This window comes from Aythya fuligula, chromosome 1 (genome assembly GCF_009819795.1).
Source record: "Aythya fuligula isolate bAytFul2 chromosome 1, bAytFul2.pri, whole genome shotgun sequence".
Taxonomy (NCBI): Eukaryota; Metazoa; Chordata; class Aves; order Anseriformes; family Anatidae; genus Aythya; species Aythya fuligula.
Window position 1 is genome coordinate 28881031 of NC_045559.1, and position 20777 is coordinate 28901807.

Sequence of the window (20777 nt, forward strand, 5' to 3'; positions counted from 1 at the left end):
TTATCATGCTCCTGATTGAACTCACTCTGTTTTATTGACCTTTGCGGAAGAAAAATATTAAGGATGACATTTTGGATGTTTTTTAGCAATATATCACAGATAAGAAACTTAACCCAAAAGCAAAGACCCTGTGCGAGATGGCCAGTTCTCTCTCCACAGCTCTCAAGCAAATGGGTTGTTTCAAAACAGGATGCATTGCACCTGTAATACCACAGATACTCTGATCTTTGCCTTAATCCCAGAGCTTCTTTAATGTTTCATATCACTGTAGATCTCACTGTATGGTTTCACCTTCTGTGTGGACTGGGATTTTGTGTCCTAGGTTGCTTTGCTGACTTATCCTCTGAGTACCCTTTGGCAGCAAGAAAATACTTAATAGTTCCAAGTTAGCTGTTGTATTTGAACTCAGTTTCAAACCTCCTTCTGGGAATATATCCTCCTGCAAACCTTTATTCTGGAGTTTCACATTTCCTCTTTCTCCTGTGGCTGAGGGGTGATCAAAGAGGGCATCAATCACCGCGCCTGGGCCTGAAACACAAACAGGAAATGTGAAGGACCTTCAGGTACTACAATGACAAAATGAATGTAGGTGTAAGTGCTTGTGATGCACAGCTTCCTGTGCCTGTGCGTGCGGACAGCACTCCTACAGGGACTGGGAGGGGAGCTGTATGCAGAGGGGATTTCCTATCTATCTCCTGCCCACCCTCCTTGTGTAAGGTCTCTGCTCTCCAGTTGCAAGGGGGGCGAGAGGAGGCAATAACCACACCAGATGTTGTCATTGTGACAATGAAAATGGTGTGGATTTGGTGCACGTGCTTCGGTGAATGCTGTGTATATAAAAAGTCCAGTTCTGTGAGGATGGTGAATGCACACTGCTCTCTGGAGCTAGGTTAGGAACACCTTCAACCACATCACTGCACCGTGGTTAATTATATACATACTACTACAAGAGAAAATTAAAAAACACCTGAAAAGTGTTGCAGAACAATGTGGCCACTGGAGGAAAGGGCAAGAGGCTTGGTCCATCAAACCCGTATCACAGCTGGGCTGTGATAATAATCCTGTGCCCCAGCCGAATTGCTGAACCCCAGGATCTCCTCCAGTAGAACTGAGGCTACCTCCTCCCAGGACATCATTATCCTTCCTCTGTTCTGCATATGTATGTACACCACAGATAAACTCAAAAGACACGAATAGCCACCTCCTGTCTTGGTCCCAGGTCTGAACATAATTAGTTAGCCAAGGAACCATTTCTGTGATGAGTTGCTTGCTCTACACAGAGCAATTCATCTGTGGATTCCTCTGCCTTGCCTTACATTCTCTGCTGCTCTGCAGTGCCCTTTTCATTTGTTTTGAGTGGCATTGCTAAAGATGCCGGTCTGCCTGTTTTGAGCCTGACCTGGCTGCGAGACCTCTGTTAGACTCCTGCCAGAAATCTGCAAGTGGATGGGGTGACGGCGCTGCCTTCGTGGTGCAGGTGATGCCCTCATTTTTTTCTTTCTTCCTTTTCTTTTTCTGATACTCTGCAGGTTATCTTTCTAGAGGATATTTCAAGATACAATTTTGTCTTCCATACAAGCTCTAAAATGAATTCTGGCTATTTTTTACTGTGTCAGATTTCAATCTTTTTCTGTCTTAAAAGTGTTTTTTTTTTTTTTTTTTTGAAACTTCTCTTCAGAAAAAAAAGAGAAAAAAATATATCTTTAACAGATCTAGTAACTAAGTAATAAAACCCGAATGTCACAGCAAAGTTAGATCATAACAATGTCACAGGATATGCTGGCTCTTAAGGAAAAAAATAGTCATTCTTTTTACTGCGTGGAATTTAAAAATAAGACATCTCAGAAGTATAATAAGACACAAGGATTTTGTTTGCATGCTAGTTCTGCAAATTCTTTAATTTTATTTCAATTGCTGTACTTCTGTAGGAGCTATTCTGGCAGACTTCATAATCCACTTTTACCTCTAGCAGACTGGAAAGCTGACCAGATGACACTTGTCATTCCTGTGCCACAGAGGGATTCAGATACACATTTTATTGACTTTTTTAATATATATCTGCTCATAGTAAGCTGTTTTCACTTTTAGGTATTTGTGTAAGAATTAATTGAAAAATTCTTATTATTCAATTCTTAGACAAACTTTTTTGATGTAAAAATGCTTTCTAGCGACTAACCCTCTAAAAATGGTGTACTTGATTGCGATGGGAGAACTGGAGCAGCTCTTTTTATTTCAGTCTTAGGGTATTTTGTTTCCATATAAATACCTGTAGAGTAGGAGCAGCATTAAACTGAATGTAGATTATTCAGTACATGTGCCTTGGAAAAAAAAAAAAATAAAATAAATAAATTTAGTGCAAGTTGTGGTCACTTCAAACTTTTTGGGATGACTCAGACACAGTCTGGCAGGCTGTTTTCAAAGGGTTAAGTAAGGACCATGGATTACAAACAGTGGTGATTCTGCAATGACTGACAAATTCTGAAGAAAGATTTGGCAAAAATGTACTTCTTTGCCTTTTAGAAAAGGAGGTAATGTTTTGTTTAGAGAATTTCCAAGGAGCACAAAGTTTAGCCAAACAACTTGCCAAACAGCAGAAGCGTGGAAGAAGGATTTATCCACTGTCACAAAAGGCACATAGAAGTTGTATGTACATCCAAGGACAAGATTTGGTTTGTGCTTTTAAATACATGTATCTCAGCATGCGAAGAAGAATTCCTTAGAAATTGCTGCTGATTTTACAGCTGTGTAATTTATTCCTGTGATGATATTTTAAAAAAATAGTGCCTCAAACAGCTTGAAGGGAGATAATTTTTTTTAGTAGCTTTTGTTTCCACAAATGCCTAAGCTACATACATTCACGATGGGAGATTTGCACAGTTGGCATTATTTACACTTAGTGATGAAACAAATTTCACACTGCATTTCCAAATGGGCATAACATCAAAATCAGGCGTTTTCCCCAGACATCGTGGGGTGCATCACATCGTGGGGTGCATCGGCCTACAGTACAAAACATAACCTGTTATTTCACACCTAAAATCTGGAATTTTCTGGCAAAGATTCACAAAGGAATTTTAAATTTCCGTGGCTGCTGACAGCTGATGTCTGCCGCTGCCTCTGAGGAGCATCGTGACAAGAGCAGGAGGGTGGCTGACATTGCCTTTTGAGCAAGTGCAGTCACTGCCCGTGGCGGGCCAGACTCCAGACAGTTGACGGGCTGCTAACATGGATTTTTGTCATTCCAGATGTTGCATTTCCCTTGGTGGAAGAGTAGGTACTTGATATGCACAGCTGTACCCAGGGGGGTTCCTTTTTGCTTTTATATATGAAGATTTATTCGCATGCCCCTGAGTTGGTTTTGATTTTTGTTTGTTTGCTTTTTTTGTTTGTTTTGTTTTACTTTGCTGTAAGATTTGTGTTATCCTACCTAGATTGATAGGTATTTGATAGCAGCAAGACATCTGTTTGGTCATTGAGTGATTTTCTGTATCACGTCCCGCTGATATTGGTAGAAAGCCATGTTCCTCTTCAACTTGAAAAATAAGCTTCAATATAATGTTGCAATTCAGAGAATCAAAATCACTATTGCTTGGTGTCATGGCCTGAATTAGGCAGCATTTTAATTCAGAATTTCAGGTACAACAAGCAGGGGGTTGAGAAGCTCAGTAATTATCCAGCACATTGATGGATTCTTAGCATATGTAGGAGTGAGCTTTTTGAGCAGCTTTTGGGTATTACGTGTTGGTTCTGAACAAAAACAACAAAATATCAGCTGGCTTTTTTTTTTTTTTTAGCACTAACAATGTAAGACTTAACTCATGACTGTTTTAAGTATATGGAAAAGTCACTGTGTGACCCGGTGGGTGCTTTGTTTCCGCGGCCCTTGGTGTGTCCAGTACGGGAGGTCCACGTGTGCAGCTCCTGCCCCAGCTTCTGCCCAACTTCCCTGGCCAGCAAGGCTGGGGGGAGCAATGCATGCCAAAGGATTTCAACAAACAGCCTGCTTTGTAGCATGCCTTACTATTCCCCACCCCCTAAGCATTTCCTCAGCTGGGATTATATAAAGTGTTGGGTCTACAGCATCCATTAAACTTCTGAGAAATAAGTCTTCCCTTTTGTGACAAGTCGCTGGTACAGATGGCAACAAAAATATTGGTGCTTTCTGCATGCAGACATCTGAGGGCAGCTATGTGTTAGTGGGAACATTTGGAATAAAACAGTTTCTGTCCTTGAGGGTAGTTATGGGTAGTAGACTAGCTGGCAGCCTTCTCCAGTACAAGCTTTCAATTCATGCATAGTAGGTCTGCAAGTGTTTCTTTTTTTTTTTTTTTTTTTCCAAATTCAATGTTTTAAATATTCTGCTCATAACAGTGGCTTAACCTCTGGTTCTTTGTACAGCTCATGGTTTCAGTATTAACACTTAACTACCCCTGTTAGTATACTGTTTTTATTAAAGAACAACCCCAAGTTATATCTTACTAATTTAAACGTCCTGTCTCTTTCAGTAATAGCTGGTTTTCGAGGGACAGTCCCCCATGGCCTATCACTGGAGATTGGAGACACCGTTCAGATATTAGAGAAATGTGATGGTGAGTTCACAGGCTGGACTTCCAGTGGTAAAGAAGGCTCCTATACTGTTGATTTGAACCCAATTACTATTCATTTATTTTCTTAAATGAACACATCTTTTTTAAAGTCAACAATACAACAAATTCTAGTCTCCATTTTTTTCCACAGTTCTAATGAGTTCTAATTCCTGTCATAATTTATTTGTCATTCATCTTTTTTTATTTAATCTCCTTGTTTAATAAAACTTCACAGAAGATAACAGTTAAAAGAGCAAGGAGTTCTCATTGTGATTCCTCTGCTTTCTGGGTATTTCCTGGGGAAGTCTGACTGCTATCAGGACCCTTTCATATTCATTTGAAGTCAGAAGTTTAAAAGCAGCAATGTAAAAATTCTCCTCTGCCTCTGTTCTAAGTTACAGAACACTAAAACGGTTTTAGAAAATGACCGTTACTACTATAAAAGAAATAAAGATGCAATTTTTTCATAATCTGTTCCCTTATTTCATCACCTGAAGTTTATCTGCTATTATGACTTTTTGTTCATTTAAGATAATGTAGGTACTTTTGTGGTTTCATGTTGGGATTATATACTGTTAATCTTGCTGTAAGAAATTTTCTTACAAAAGGTGTAAGATACATTATTTTGAATTGGGTATATTATAAATCTTATATAGTAATGTGGTTGATAGATTCGGATTGTGAAGTCCAAAGATTATCTGTAAATGTTTACAATGAATATGAAACCATTACCCCTTTTGCACAGTACCTTTTGTTGATACAGGTTTAGAGAGTCATTCCTGAAAATATGTGTGAATTAAGTCACCTGAATATGAGCTGGTATATACAAAATACCTTTCATTGTGTAGAAAGTCCTCTAAATGAGTGCAGTCTGCCAGCACAGTGAATAGTTATATCTGTCCAAAAGGGAAAAATTAAATCTGTTTTACATATGGAAATGATTTGCATACTTTAAAAAACAAAATGTTCTTTCTCTGCAGGATGGTACAGAGGATTTGCCTTAAAAAACCCCAACATTAAGGTAAAGATCAATTTCAGTTTTGCGTTCTTTGGCAAAAATGTGTATTTACTTTATAAAAGTTTACAGTCTCCATGTAAGTATATGATATTTACTTTTAAAAGAAAACTGGAGCTTACAGTTAAGTATTTTATTGATATTGCATGAATTAGATTTGGACATGGATTACACTTCTGAAATGCTCCTGTGTATTTGGATGATGCACTTTATAAACCTGAGGTTCTGGCAAATTTCCTTTCATTTCTGTTTTTTAGAGGCTAAGTTAATGGGAAATGACTATTGAGGATATGAATTATAAATAACGCTAGAAAAGTTAATTACACTGTGCCTATTTTCTTGATGTTATGTATTAATTTAGAACAGCCAGTGGAGACAGATAATATATAGGGGCCATATGCAGCATATCAATTGAATAAAATAAATCTATTTCCATCTAAAATATGTGATTCATTTTATTCTTCTTTGGTGTGTAGTCTTCAGTTTCCATAGGATTATAGTTGATAGTACTCTAAACCAGATTCCACTGTTTTTTGTTGCATTCAGACATGAAATATTATTAAATTCATACGTTTATTTTCTTCAGCATTTGTTCATCTTGACTGTGTTTAAGCTTTTCCTATCTTGATTGTCTGTTTTCCTAATCTTCCCTGTCAACCTGCCTCTATCACTGTGAAGACTTTGCTTTTCATACGGGAAACTATTTTTTTTTCCCATTCACACAGTACTAGAATTTTTAGTTTTAGTCATGTCATTGAAGAAAAATCAGCTGTTGTTCCTTTAACTCACATTGTAAGCTTATTATTTTTTTCCCTCTCTATTTCCAAGCCCCTTCAGCTGCAAAGTAGGATATATAATGTATTAATATCAAAAGTTTCTAGGGGCTCCAATCATACAAGGCCTTTTGTCCCTAGGCCTGCAGTCTGTTCACATAAATTTGCTTTGCTTTATGTGGAAGGTCAATGTGAGCAATAAATTGAGCCACAGTGTCTAATCCGATGTTTACTACTTTGATCTCATTGATATATATTACGATTTGATTTATAAGACATGAGCAGTTGAGATTTGTTATCGTATCTTCTTCGTCTTTTGTTGCAATTCTCACCACATGCTTGCTGTCAATGTTGCTTTGTGGTCTGTCAAATGTGTTGATACAAGTTATGAATAGGTTTTCTAAACATGATTTGATGTGTGAAGAACCGAGAAATGTATTTTGTACTTTCATAGTGGAAATGAATGCAGTTTTCCGAATTGGAGTTTTGAAGGGAGTCTCTCCAAAAGTAAAGTAAGAGCACCCTGTAAGTCAGCTTATTGTTGGTATTGCACCATCAAGATTCTTCCCTTGTTATTCTGCCAGCTTGGACACTCAGAGAAATTATTTGTGGCAGCTGGTCTACTGTAGCTGCAGGTGCATATCCTGTTTTCTGGCACATCGTTACAAATGCCAAGGCTGCACATCTTGCTGTCCTTGGGAGATCTCTCCGGAGCTACATCACATTGCTGAGAAGGAGCATTCGCAAGGGCACTTGACATACTTAGTAGATAACCTTTTTGTCAAAGGTCCAAAGTTGGAGTCTGTGGTAAGAAAACAGGGCATGATCAAAAAGGAAAGCTGTATGTAGCTGTGCATGCTATAAAGGAGCACATATATGTATTTTCCTTCACTGCATTGTGTAGCTAGCTGTAGTGTATTATTTTCTGAGTCAGAAGTTGGAAGGTTAATTGCTTCATTTTGCTTACCACTATGATTTATGAAGGTTAGTGCAATATAAGAGCACTACGAGTGTTGTGGCAATGCTTTTCATGCACAAGAACAGTGGAGAGCCCTTAAATAACTAAAAAGGACCACTCTTGTCTCAACACTGAGGCTCTTTGGTAGGCATCTATCACACCTTTCAGGTGTACTGCATGGCACAATAGCTCTCAAATAAAACTTTATTTTGACTTTGTTAACTTCATTTATGAATTTAACTGTATTTATTTTTAGTGAGCTTCATTATCTCTATTTATTTTGCAAATCTGTATTAAAGATACTGTTTTTGAGATCCTGTTGATAAGAAGTTACCTCACAAAATTGGTCAGTTTTAGTATGTGTTGGAATGATTAATAAATCATCTAGGATAAGTGAGCTGTCAAGCAATCTTCTTCATGTTCTACAAGTTTATCTTCTAATTTTCGTAAATATTGAAGGATTAAAACTCTGCTGAAGGCATTTCCATTTCCTTTAGATCTGTACTGGGTATAGATTGCATTCTTTTTCTGTGTATGCTTCTTGGTAATTATTTAGAGGACTTTTAATTCAGCATGTGTTTGCATATTAAATGGTACTTTAAGATTACTCTCCAAACTCATTTAGGGGGATTTTTTTTTTTAAACTATTTTAACTATTTAACTATATAACCTATTTTGTTTTTCAGGGTATATTTCCATCCAACTACATTCACTTGAAAAATGCATGTGTTAAGAACAAAGGGTAGGTGAAATGTTCTGGATTCAAATATTTAAACATGGTCAGTTACTTATACCAAAGATCTTTTGCATATATGATAAAGAAGATATTATTTGATTATATTGTAATAGCTCAAGCTTACTGCCTCAGGATTTGAAATGGTTATCTTTAGCTAACCTGATACTCCTGCACAGTGATAAAATTGGAGTGGTATATTCTCTGAAGACATGCAGTGCAACTGGGAATATCAGAATAAAGAGAAAATGATCACATTTCTGCTTCCCATTATTGAATTTGCCTTGAAAAAAAAGTTATTGCCTTAATTAGAATAAAAGTTATTCTAGCTTGCTATTAACCTGCTGTTTAAGATTAGTAGTTCTTTTCTTTAAGGACATCAGCTGCACCATGGCAGACAGCTGGCGTTTTACAAAAATCTGTTATAATAATGTATCAATACAAAAGCAGAAGATTTCATTAACATTGTAAAAAAAAAAAAAAAAAAAAAAAAAAAAAAAGATGTTTTTTCCCTTTATTCTTTCCTTCATATGATGAAGAGCCACTATTTATTCTTGACAATGACTGATCTCACTTCATTTTTAGAAGAGCTAATAAAATTGGAACAATTGGTTAAAGAAACAGTGTTTGTTGGTTTTTTTTTTTTTTTGAGAAGTAATACTTACCTTGAAAGTATCACTTGTATATTTGTCAGTGATGCTAATTCAGTACAACTCTTTCCAGGTTTACATACTTTGAGAATGTTCACATTGTGTCATTTACTTAGATATATTAATAGGGAATTGATACATGACAATTTGAGACTTCTTTAAATTAAGACAGTTCTTATCAAATTAGATGGAGAATGAATCATCAAATGTAGGTGACCTTGATTTGGGGGCTTGAATGAGTGAGTATGTAAAAGATGAAGGTTTCATGACTGGCAAAAAATAATCATAAAGACTGTTACATCTATTTAAATAAATATTAAAAAGACTCATTCACGTAGGTGTAAATAGGAGTCACATTCTGGAGATTTCCGTTTTATTTGCTATGGATTTCAATCCACCCATGGTTTGTTATGCCCTAGGATCATATTTGCTTTGAAAGCACTTGTAGATAAAACTGTAGGTTCAGTGAAATAAGGTTGCTGTAAACTGTCACAATATGACAAACCTTAAGGATGGAATAATTTTTGTTAAGAGATAACATGACAATGCTTTCAGGGAGTTCAGTCTTTGTTGCTTCTATTTTCTTCTGTAATTGGTGTTTCTCATTCATTCTCTGTACTGTACAGTGTATCAGGACTGGGGGCTCTCATGTTATTATGTTAATTCAATAAAAGAGAAATTATATCATGAGAAAGGTACTCCAGGCATGAGTGCAGACCTTTGAAACGTACTGTGTGTGAGAACAAAGTGGTGTGTAAAGTGATGGTGGACTTAAGACTTTGGTATGGACCAAGCCAACCTGTGTTTTTCTTGGCCAGCATCAAATAGTAAAGAACTCCCTCACACTGTACTAAATTTTATTTTGATTTTTATATCCTCTTTCAGCCGAAGGAGTGACATTTTTTTTTCTTATTTCTATAAACATACGTATTAGAAAAGAGTGGCAACAGTCACTTGTATGCAGTCTAAGCAAGATCCCTTTGAAAACAATGGGAATTACTTTGACATAAAAGTACTGTTTGATGTGCTTATCTCATAGTAAAATGCTTTCCTTGACTTCTTCAGAACCAAGACTTTCCATGGGGATTAAACAAAATGTATAAGTAAAAAGTCTTCAGGGTTGAAGGAATTCCCATTTAGTTTAACAGACATTGCTGTTGGCAGGAGGTAGTCTTTACGTTAGTAATTGTAATGTGATTTGTAATGCTTTTGTAATATCATGTGTTCTTCTGCATATTACAGACAATTTGAAATGGTTATTCCAACTGAAGATTCGGTTATTACAGAAATGACATCAACCTTAAGAGACTGGGGAACGATGTGGAAACAACTCTATGTGGCAAGTACCCTGAATAATGTTACTTTGGTTGAATACTAACTCAAAAGACCAGACACGTTGATAAAATATAAATATTCTCACTGGAGGAAGAAAGGGAAAAATAAGTTTAAAGGTAGCGGACAATTTGGGATTTTCTTTTCCCTTTGGATTTATTTAATTGTTCGTTTTTTCAGTGTTTTTTTTTTTTACAACTTGGCATTAATGGTTTTCTGCTCATCTAGTCCCAGTCAGTAAGTAAGTCAAAAAGGCTTTTCCTCTTGTTTTAATATAACTTCAAAAATGATAAAATTCAGAAATGAGATGGAAGAATTCTTGACATTGTGTATATACAATTGTAAATGTACAATATAATATATGTTGTATATATAGATTATACTATCAGATCCAGTGTATTGATATAAGGTAGATGGATGTTTTTCACAGGCGAGTGATCAGAATATATATACGCATACAGAAGGAAAAGAAGAAAAGATTTAGAAAACTTTATTAAGAAACATTATATTAAAAGAAATGCATTTTTGGGCAAGCTGTTGTTCAAGTGACATTAAATTGTGAGTTACAGAAAATCTCTAAGCCTAAGATCTAAGATTTGTGATTCGTACTCACTTTTTCATAGATTTATCTCTTGTGTTTAAGACCTCTCTCACATCCACACATTCAGAAGCACCAAGACATGTCCGTGTTATTTGGCAAGGATCTCTTGTATATGACACAGAGATCAGAGGATTCCAGTTGTTGAGTCCTCACTGATGAGGGAGGCAGGGAGCTGTTCTTGATTAATCAGTGACAAACTGATTTTGGACTTATCTGCTACACACTTTAGAAATGGATTCTGTCTTATGAGTTTGTCTCACACTTCATAAGCCTTAAGCAGAAGTCCCACTTCTCACAGTTCTCTTGTTTTCCTTGAATGGGTGTTTTGGGGATATGATCCTTTCTCCCTCTTCCTGACTTCTTCAGACCAGTTTGTTTCTTCTCCTTGCTTGAGTTAAATCACATTTAAGGTGGCAATTAATGTATACTTTCCCTTGTTCTTTCATTTCTTGTTATGTATACATTTTAATGTATACATATTTGATTCATACTGCATGCTTTCAATACAACTACAGGATGTCCCACTATAAAGGGATTTTTTCATCTTTTTCATTGTGAAAAATTCTATCATTTGCATCTCTTAATTGTCTGCCACCATGGGTAGAAATTATTGGTATACTTACAACACACAGAAAGAAATCCACTTAATCTCTCTATTCTGACTGAAATTTGCCTTCTCTGATCATTTAGCATCTTCTCTTTTTTTTTTTTTTCATACACATGATCTAACTCATAATAATTAGTATGTTTCCTTTTTCCATAGCTACGTCTATTTCATCTGTTCACAGCTTTTTCTTTTTTTTTTTTTTAAACTTTCCCTTTTGAAAGTTTTTCCCATTGAAATTATCTTTAAAGGTTTAACTAAAATATTCAAAGTGTTGCCCCCATTAAAACTTGTTTTACACTGTGATTTGCATTGTGATTGTCTTCAGTTCTTAACATTTGACCTTCTAATCTGCTACATTAGAACCAAACCATGGTTTGGACTTGACACAATGTGCACACATCAAATGTAATCAAAACGTGTGTCCTTGCATTCCCTTGATCTGCTTGCATTTCCCCATAGTTAAAACCTCCAACTCCTGGTCTTAACTCATTGCTTAGGTGATAACTATGACTTAAATTGTGAGAAGCTTATCTGTTATCTGCATTTCTGCTCATAAAGCAGCTGCTTCAGCTACTCAAAAGAAGCAAAAAGTGTGGCTCATATAATTCAGGATGGTCTAAAAGTAACCAGTTTGCTCCAGTAACCAGTTTGTTAGAGATGATTGTAGGGAATGTGTTCAGAGAGGATATTCAGAACCAGGTGACCTTTCTGAAACCTGCAGTGGGTACAGTTGCTGATTTGTTTAGTGAAAGTTTTTGTACAAGAATCTACAAAATCCCATATTTGTTTCTGCTGGATTCTAAGTTACACAGTGTCAATTTAGACTTGTCAGTGAAATTGTAATTAAGCAGTGTGAACTGTTCCTTGAGATGAGCTTCAAAGCATGATTGAAAGTTCTCTAGATTACAATGGGAAGTAGTTTTCCCAAATGTGTGAAGCACATCCAAGTGTGATTGCTTTATGTACTTTATGTAGCAAGTATTTGCTTTATGTGCTTTATGTAGCAAGTACATTAGTGCAAAAGGAGCAAATCCATGATCTGCTTCTGTAGATAACTATATCTGTAAGGCACGTGCATTTGCTTGCAGAGCCACTCAGCACCTTGAGATGCAAACAACTTAGACAAATTCTAAATCTTTGGAAAAAAAAGATGCTTTCTTGAAAATGCTATTTTGAGCTTAATGGTGTTCTTAAATACTACCATGTCTTTTGTATTCAGCTGAATAATTTACTTCAGTAGAGCTTGTCATCACATACTGAAAACAAAGATGCACCTGAATTAGTATTTATTGGATTTGTTTATTTTTTTTTACTGAAAAATTAAATCTTTATCTGGTGGAAAATCATGAGCACATGCTGTCAGCCTAGTTCGCTGTAACATTCCCATAAAGTCTTGTCTTTTTTTTTTTTGTCTTTTTTTTTGTCTTTTTTGTTTGTTTGTTTGTTTTGTTTTGTTTTACTTATAAAGGTCACATATCCCTATTTTTCTTACTGAAGCCAATTCCTTTTTTCTTCACTGGTGTTACTATTGTGTATTCAAAATACACTGATTTTGTTTTTTTCCAGACAACCAAAGGAAATAATAAATCAATGCCCACTTTAGTGAGCTGATGAATGAAGTGAATGAATATGAAATAAAAAGAGCAAATTTGTCAAACAGCAGAGTTTGTCACAGCCCTTGGAATATAACACTTATTGACAGAGAGTAATGCAGCTTCTAAGTGAATTTTAGCTTTTTGTGTCAATTATGCAGCAAAATTAGTTGAATTTCATTTTTACGTCATTCTTTTCATAGGAAGAAGTAAAAGGGAAATGAGGGCTTTTGTTTGTTTTTTGTTTTCTTTTTGGCAAGAGTAAGCATAACAAGTCTGCTAGACTTTTTTTTCAGTCTGTGTGATGTGCCGTTTAACAGAGGTTGCAATAGTTTCCTCAAACTGAATTTTCTTAGAAAATTATATTAATTAAAACTACCTATGGTCAATGAAGGAAGAGTTAAACAAACTTCTGCTGTGTGGAAGGAAACCATTATGGGAAATGTCTTATGTCCTTAACTGGAATATAATTAGAGTAGGAGGATGTGGTTTATTCATATTCACATAATTTTGTCTGTTTCACAGTTAGATGAAGCAGAACTGTCTGGAAGAGATTTCTGTCTACAGGATACTATTTATTTGCATAAAGACCATGGCATGTGCTTGTATGTCCCTGCAAGAAAAAGTTAAAAGAACATTAATGCTGTGTAGTTCAGAGTTTGAATGCAAGAAGCTTTGATCCCAATACGTGTGTGAGTTCAAATAGTCACAGATTACATGTTCAGTTTTGATGAGACAACAAAACAGAATGAATAGGCTCCTGGAATAAAACAGTGCTGTAACATGCAGTAACTTTTGTTGAATCTTTGTTGCATCTCTCACGTAAATTAGACTGCGTAACATATCAGGTGTAAGAAGTTGGAGTGAAATTTTGGAGTGAATTTGGTGGAAAGATACAGTCTGTGGTAAGCTCTAAAATGATTTTATGCACATACGCACACATACATACAGGTAAAGAGGTCACACTATAATGGGGAGATGAAGGATCATGACTAGCTAGGTAAATAAGGAAGGAATTTCTTTGAGTTCCACACCACAACTGGATTTGTTAGGATTGTAAGTTTATGCAGAAGATGTAGATGCAATTCTTTCTTTATCTCACAGAGAAATGAGGGGGATCTCTTTCACCGATTGTGGCACATAATGAATGAAATCCTGGACCTGCGAAGGCAGGTCCTTGTTGGCCACCTCACCCATGATCGAATGAAGGACGTGAAGCGACACATCACTGCTCGTCTGGACTGGGGCAATGAGTGAGTAAATACAGTAACAGAAGAAAATGGTGTAATCTAGTTGTAATACCAGTTTTAGGCTCATTATAGGATTTTGAAATAAGGAACAAATTTCTGACAGATGTCACCTTTTTTAATGGTTTTTCTCCATTTTTTTTACTGTCTGCTGTGTTTTAACAGTGAAAAATGACTTGCACCTTTGCTTTTTTTCTTTCACTAAAGGAGTATACTTGCTTTGGTTTGTTTTATGTAGCAGTGGTACTGTCTACAAGAAAATTGCACTGAAATGTCTGCAGCTTCCCTTCAAGTCTTTTAAAAACACACCTGACCAGATTCTTATGTGGGACAGTTTAGCATAGCTGTGTTATGTTAACTGAAATTATATTGGCTGATGCTGCTTTCTTTTTTATTTGATTTGTTCATATGATTCAGTGTCTACTTAATCATCTCTAACATTCGTCTTGATACTGTGCTGTGCCTCTTTCTTTTATCTGAATAACTAATAAAAAGAGCTAACTCAAGTTATATTCTCTTATTTTTCAAAGCAAGAAATTTTCATGTATTTGTCTTAAACCCCTGCTACTTCAAATAATGTCTCTTCAGTATTACCAAATGCCTAACAGCATAAAGAGTAGTAGGGATAGAGAATTGCTATCATAATGCGTGATGTTGAAAGTGATTTCTAAATCATTTTCTGAGTGTAGCTTTCAATGATCTTACTATTATCTGGTGTAGTTTGAAAGGCCAATAAGCTCATCTCTATTCCTGGTACATCACCCATGGGGAAAATAAGCACAACGGGTTACTCTTGAATCCAGTATTACTTGTGAAAACAGTGCCACAGATTAACACTGCGTTGGCATTTGCAATGAGTCAAAACTAGCTTGAGCCTCTGCTCTTGTAACAGAGAGGCACCAGGCTCTTGCGATTCTTTCTTAAAGAAGTGCCAGCTTAGGCTGGCTTGGGCACCGTTTAGCAGCTGAGTAGTATGGAAAATGCAAAGATGAAATGTGCTTATATTGGTAACGTTGGCATGCGTGCCTCGCTTTTGCTGCTGATTTTGCTTTGAGCTTGGAAATCTGAGACCAGATGAGACTCCAAGAAAAGAAAATTTTGGTTCTGCTGTATAAAACTTGTTTTGTAGTGCCTCCTGTCTAGTAAGAGTGTGCAGCTTGAATTTTTGGAAGTCTGTAAGGCCCGTTGCTTACATGTACTTCAACTCTCCACTCACTGAGGCATTTCTACCTGCTTTGCTAGGTCTCTGTGAAAGGAAGGGCAAGGGTAAGATCAGTGCTTAGACCAGGAGTCACAGGAGCCTCCCTTTTCCCTCACACTGCACTATACTGAGGCAGCAACAACAGTAAGAATGGCATTCTGTGTGTCCATGAAAATAAAAAAAAAAAAGATTTCTTTGATCATCTTCTGAGAAAATAAATGTGACTTTGGAAAACTAGTTAAACTAAAATGTACAAGTAAACTAATCTCGTAGATTAAAATCCTATGCTACTGAAATTGTACCTAATGTACCAAAACAGGCTGATAACATCATACTTGCTGATACTCTTCTTAGACCAGTCCTCTGTACTTTGTTCTTTAGGAAACTTTTTTGCAAACTGTCTGACTATACATACAATAATAGAGAACTTGGGAAATCCAAATCAGCCTTTGAAAAAATAAGCATATTCTTTGAAGCTTGTGACTGGAATACATTTCAGTCACTCTAAGTTTCAAAGTGTAAATAAATGCTCTCAGTAGGAATGGCTATGATTTGGATCTCATCTGTAATATTTTCCTCCCCCACTCTACATGTATGGAACCATTAACTTACCAATGAGGCTTTTTTTTTTTTTTCCTTTCTCTCCTTTACCTTTCTCTCTCCTTATCATTTGTACATTTGAACAACAAATATTCTCCAAATTATGCTACAACAAACATCATAAGCTGCTAATTAGCACAGCTTTAGACTTCAGTTTATTTGCTCTGGTCTGTCCAGTACCTTTAATTCTGATTTTTGCAAGTGTTTACTGCAGTGGCTAGAGAAGGGGTTGCAGAGGTGGATTTTATGATGTGAGCATCTGTCCTCTGAAGCCTTAACCCAGCTATGAAACCTGGGCTGTGGAGTCAGCCAGGATGCCTGAGTTTTAAAAGGATCCCAGTTTGCTTTCTTTTCCCTCCTCAGTCTCTAGGGAAAGATGGTGTCATCACCATCCATTATTCTGTTCGGAAAGTAACGAGATTGTTTTGGGGGACCACATAGAGCAAAATTAAGCTTCTTCCAGCAGAGGAATTCATAGTAATGTTGGAGACTCAAAATGTGCTTGAAAGCTAAAAGTGGATGCAAATTTGAGGCAAAAACATAAATGGCTGCAATTGCTTTCAAAACTCTCTGCCTCAGATGGGATGAGATAGTGAGACTTGGTCTTTGCTGAGCTTTCTAAGTTTGCAAGTGGGAAGACTACTGCGATACTTGCTGAACAAGTTCTCTGAATCCAGATGTGTTGCCTATCAAATGTGTTTGAGCCCATAATTTTGTGTATTGGTAATGTAAACTCTTTGCACATATTTGTGTTGGTGTCAGAGTTTTATCCATTATGCAAGCTGCCATGGATACTTCTCATTATGTTGTTTTCTTTTAATCAAGCATGTTCTTTGTATTTATTTTAGTAAACAGCAGAAAGAGTGCTACAGCTGGTTTTACCAGACATCACATTTTATTGGTCATCTCCTAAGGCATTTTTGATGTGCTTTAACTTTCTAATGCAGCAATTTTTTTTTCCTTAACTATTCATGAAACAGCCTTACAGTTATTTTAGTCTGAAGATATCCTTTATAAAATAAAGGATGTTTTGATTTTTTAATTTATTTTCTATTTTCTTCACTTATTACAATTTCCACAGCATTTAAGTTGATGAACAGGACATTATTGTTTTCTTCTAAATACCAGATAAAGTTGTTATTCAAAATGCTTGAGAGAAACTATTAAAAGCACAGCAGGAGTGCCACAAAAGACTGTCCAAAATGCAATTTTGGCTTGTGTAAATCTTAAAAAAAAATAATAGAAAAAATCACTTAATAAGCTCAAAGTCTATAGATTTGCCTAATGATGTCTTGTTTACTTTCTGTCAGCATGAGTGAAAGTGATACAATTTATATGTGCTTATTGAAAGCTTTCTGCACTGTGATAAAGTATTTAACATCTGAAGTGCAGGTCTTAAAAACAGAAAAAATTGTCTGAGTGCAGCCACTGCACACAATTAAAGCTTATTTTACATAAATGAGTATGGTTCTCCTGACATACTTCTTTCTAAAAGGTGTTAATTTCTTTGCAACTAAGAAGTTGCAAACTTCTTTTTTTTTTCTACTAACTTTTTCTAATTTTTTTTGCAACTTTTCAGCCCAAAGGAGACAAGATGGATCACGTTAGATCCATCCCTGTTTGCATTCTGTACTATTCCATTTCTATGAGACCAGCACCATAAATTCATTCTCTAACAATTTTTGAAAATTTTGCATCAACTCCTGAATATTACAATATTTCAAGTAGGCAATGGCTAGTAGCCTATCTGATAAGGTTAGAATACATTTTGGCATTCGGGTGCTGTTTCCAAAATCTTTTCTTTGGCTTGTATTTTTTCAGTTAAACTGATTAAATGCAGAAATATTCAGTAGTAGAATTAATTGAATTTTAGGGGGTCCTGAAAGTACTGCTATCTGAAAGCCTAAACACCTAACACAGTGGAAGAACTGTCTTCTCAGAATTGTGATGAATACTGAAGTCATCAGTTCCCACTCTTCAAAAACGTATTTTTTTTAACTTTCTAATCTTTCAAGTTTTTCTAAATTCATCATGACTACCTACTCCCCCATATGTGTTCTTAATCCTTATTGCTTGCTGCTGTGCTGAAAATAAGTTTTATTCCTGTTGACTGAAGTGTATTTCATTATTTCATTCAGGGTATGCTGCCAAGCAGCTTTGATGCCTTCCAGTCCAAATTAAAAATAAACTGATATTTTGACGTTTATGGGTTTTCTTTTTATATTCTTTTCTACTGTTGTCATTCAATATGACAATACTAGTGCAATTCCCATTGTATGCTGCCCACAGTAGTATAAAGACAGTACCCATTGTATAGTGTTCACGATGTGAAAATGAGCTTAAAATTGTGGAAATATGTATTCTGCTAATGTAAAAAAAAAAGTGAAGAAAAGGGAGGCATTATTCATGAACAGTGGATACAGCCAAAATACTCAAAAACAAACAAACAAAAAACAAAAACCAACAACAACCCCTTCCCCCCAACAACTAACAACTGTAGAGTACCACTAACATCTGCTTTGCTAGATGGAATCTTTATGTGAAATAGAAGAAAAGAGTTAAATTTATTGATTTATTTTCTCTTCATATGTAGAGGCTAATTACTTGCTGTTATTCTAGTGCCTTTTAGTATCTCATTGTTTCTCTTTTCCTCATGCAGACAACTGGGACTTGACTTAGTTCCGAGAAAAGAATATGCTATGGTGGATCCTGAAGAGATCAGCATTACAGAGCTCTACAGGCTGGTACGTGAACATAATAGTCCTTGAGCTGTCAAATTACATGCTGAGGTTTTCATGGCAACTTTCTTGTATTTAATCAAAAGTATTTTTTTTCTCAAATACACTGGAATTTGATAATACAATTGTGTTTGCTATGAGGAAAGATTTCTTTTTAATAGTTATTTCATCTGTACCTCTGTATGATATGCTTTGATTTGATATCAAGTTTGAGTGCACACATGTACATACTACATGTTATTTGTTGAAGGTTTTGTATTCTAATATATCATTAAAATTATGGGTTCTAACATGAATTTAATCATTGATAAATGCTTATGAGACTCTTTAACTGGCCCATGAGTCCCGTTAGATAAGATTAATGGAAATACAATAATATACCTGTGGTACAAGTATTGTCATGAATAATCTTACTGGCCTGTTGATCTCTCCTAATATATTAATGTGAATAGCAGTTGAACTGCATAATAACGCTCTCCTTTGGGCATGAAAGCCCATCTTGGCCTACTGAAATTGTACTGATACTTCTTATTCTGATTTAATCTCCAGTGAGGTGTAAGAAAACATGCCAATTCCTTTCTGTGGGCTTTGACTCATGGTGCTACAGCTGTAGTAATAGAATCCTGAGCCCTATTTGCTTACAAGTAACTATTTGCTTACAACTAACCATTTATTTAAACTAAATTTTATTTATGGTAACCCATGTATTTAATATAGAATGTGGAATAAAAAAAAAAAAAAAAATTGTGGTAATTTGCCGTGGAGCTGAAATTATACGTTTAATATTTTTTATGACTTATTTTGATGACTTGTACTGTCAAGTCTAATAACAATGTATTCACACTAGAATCAGTATACCTTTGGGCAGGTTCAGCCATATGTAACCTTACAGAATCTTGTTGAAGCACTAGATGAAATACAGTGAGAAACTGTATTAATTAATCAGAAGAAGAAACATACAGAGGAAGAATAATGCAGAAAAGTAATGATGAAACTCATGGAGTGCACTAAAGAGAAAGAAAAAGGCCCAGAATAACCTCAGTTTGAAGGCTAAGTAACAGATCACTGTTTTAAAATTGGTTTTGGTACAGCATAAGAGAGAAATAGTATACCCTTAATTGATGGTTAAAATGGTGAAGGTATAAACTGGAAAGTCAAACCAAGAGAGCTTAGTAGCCTCTACGCAAGTCTGTCAAAGATTAGAAAATAATGAAGTGTTTTTTTCCATTTTAAAATACTTCTGCTAAGTCTTTTGCAAAAGCATTTTTGTGTGTATTTGAATACGAGAATATCAGATCATTAACTATTTAAGCTAGCTATGAAATACAACCCTGTAGGTTTACAACAGAGGTTTAAAATGGCTTGAAATTCTCAGAGCACAAAAAAGGTAATCTTGTAGAGGTTAGTGTTGTATCCCAGTGATAATTATGATGCAGTGTAACACTGGAAAATCTCTTGCCTTTCTTCTCAGACAGGGAAAAAACATGTAAAGAACAAAACCCTACTGCAAACTAATATTGAATTAAAAGTTTAAATATTTGGAATAAGAAAATAGTCCAGTATTATGTTTTCTACCTCTTTTTATTTTGACATTTTTACAGTTCAAATTTACTACTGTGTTTTTTGTTCTATTTTTAGATGGAGCATCGTCATCGAAAAAAAGACACACCAGTACCGGCTAGCAGCCACCATCTTTTTGTTCAGATGAAGAGTCTGATGTGCTCCAACCTGGGAGAGGAACTGGAAGTGATCTTCTCACTCTTTGATAGTAAAGAAAATCGGCCCATCAGGTAGAACATGATTTTTCGCTGGGATACTGATTTTACGTAAATGTTGTCAGTGTGTCTCTTTCAATCCTGGTAACAAATTTCACATTTAGAAACAAGCAAAATCTAGTCTTGATTCAGGATTATTATTATTTTTTGCTTCCTTTTGTAATTTAGTTCCTATAGTTAATATTTGGCAGTATCATCCTAGACGTAAATAATTTATTTTTCTCCATGTTGTTTACTTATTTCGGTTTCCAGTTTGTTTTGCTTGAGTGGGAACATAGATGCATACAGAGTGAATATTAATTCTGTGACCCAAAGGTCTTTTTTCAGTATCTTTATTTTCCTTTCTCCTAATCAGCACACATTCAGCAC

At 35.6% G+C, this 20777-nt stretch overlaps 1 protein-coding gene across 4 annotated transcripts in view; it reads left to right on the top strand.

Moving 5' to 3' along the window:
- Nucleotides 1-20777, top strand: part of DOCK4 (dedicator of cytokinesis 4) — a 246519-nt gene that overhangs the window by 79028 nt on the left and 146714 nt on the right. For all 4 annotated transcript variants that reach the window (XM_032182910.1, XM_032182929.1, XM_032182919.1 and 1 more), the window contains exons 2-8: nucleotides 4506-4589; nucleotides 5567-5607; nucleotides 8019-8074; nucleotides 9958-10054; nucleotides 13952-14100; nucleotides 18555-18639; nucleotides 20272-20423. In XM_032182910.1, coding sequence (XP_032038801.1) covers nucleotides 4506-4589; nucleotides 5567-5607; nucleotides 8019-8074; nucleotides 9958-10054; nucleotides 13952-14100; nucleotides 18555-18639; nucleotides 20272-20423 — 664 coding nt within the window. The remainder of the gene's footprint in view (nucleotides 1-4505; nucleotides 4590-5566; nucleotides 5608-8018; nucleotides 8075-9957; nucleotides 10055-13951; nucleotides 14101-18554; nucleotides 18640-20271; nucleotides 20424-20777) is intronic.